This window comes from Bison bison, unplaced genomic scaffold (genome assembly GCF_000754665.1).
Source record: "Bison bison bison isolate TAMUID 2011002044 unplaced genomic scaffold, Bison_UMD1.0 scf7180017864471, whole genome shotgun sequence".
Classification (NCBI taxonomy): Eukaryota; Metazoa; Chordata; class Mammalia; order Artiodactyla; family Bovidae; genus Bison; species Bison bison.
The window spans coordinates 38,933,621-38,934,208 of record NW_011495032.1 but is presented as its reverse complement, the minus strand read 5'-3'; the positions used below and the strand labels follow the sequence as shown (position 1 = coordinate 38,934,208).

The window sequence follows — 588 nt, the reverse complement described above, 5'->3', positions numbered from 1 at the left end:
TTTTCTCCCGCAACCACCCCCCGCCCCCGCCACCTGCCTCTCCTCCACAGCCTCCGAGCTCTTTTTTCCGGTGGTTGTTTGGGGGTGAACCATTTTTGGCTCCCCCGCCGCAATTCTGACCAGGTCATACTCGTGCGGAGAGGGATTTGTTTCTCCAGCCTCCGATTCCTCTGCGTGCACCTGGCGCTGCTCCCTTTCCCCCTACCTGTTGCAAGTCTGTAATCTTTGCAATTCAGACTTGCTTGCAGGCATTCCAGCCCTCCATCGCTCCCTACATTTTGCAATTGTCCGGGGGAGGGCACCTGCTCTACCTGCCAGAAATTTTTTTCAAAAAAGAACAACATTGCTCCGCGTGCCCTCCTGGCCCCTTTCTCCCTGCACTCTCGCGCTCCTGCCCCGCCCCAGGTAAAGGGGGAGACTCGGAGAAGATGGTGCTCACCGCGGTCCTCCTTCTTCTGGCCGCCTGTGCGGGATCGGCCCAGGGTCTGGGCTCCTTCGTGCACTGCGAGCCCTGCGACGAGAAAGCCCTCTCCATGTGCCCCCCCAGCCCCCTGGGCTGCGAGCTGGTCAAGGAGCCGGGCTGCGGCT

At 61.1% G+C, this 588-nt stretch overlaps 1 protein-coding gene across 1 annotated transcript in view; it reads left to right on the top strand.

Annotated features, from left to right (window-relative positions):
• The window catches only part of IGFBP5 (insulin-like growth factor binding protein 5), a 23,616-nt gene continuing 23,028 nt past the window's right edge, over nucleotides 1-588 (top strand). Inside the window, exon 1 of the mRNA XM_010861287.1 lies at nucleotides 1-588. Within this exon, the coding sequence (XP_010859589.1) occupies nucleotides 429-588 (160 nt within the window). The 5' untranslated portion in view covers nucleotides 1-428.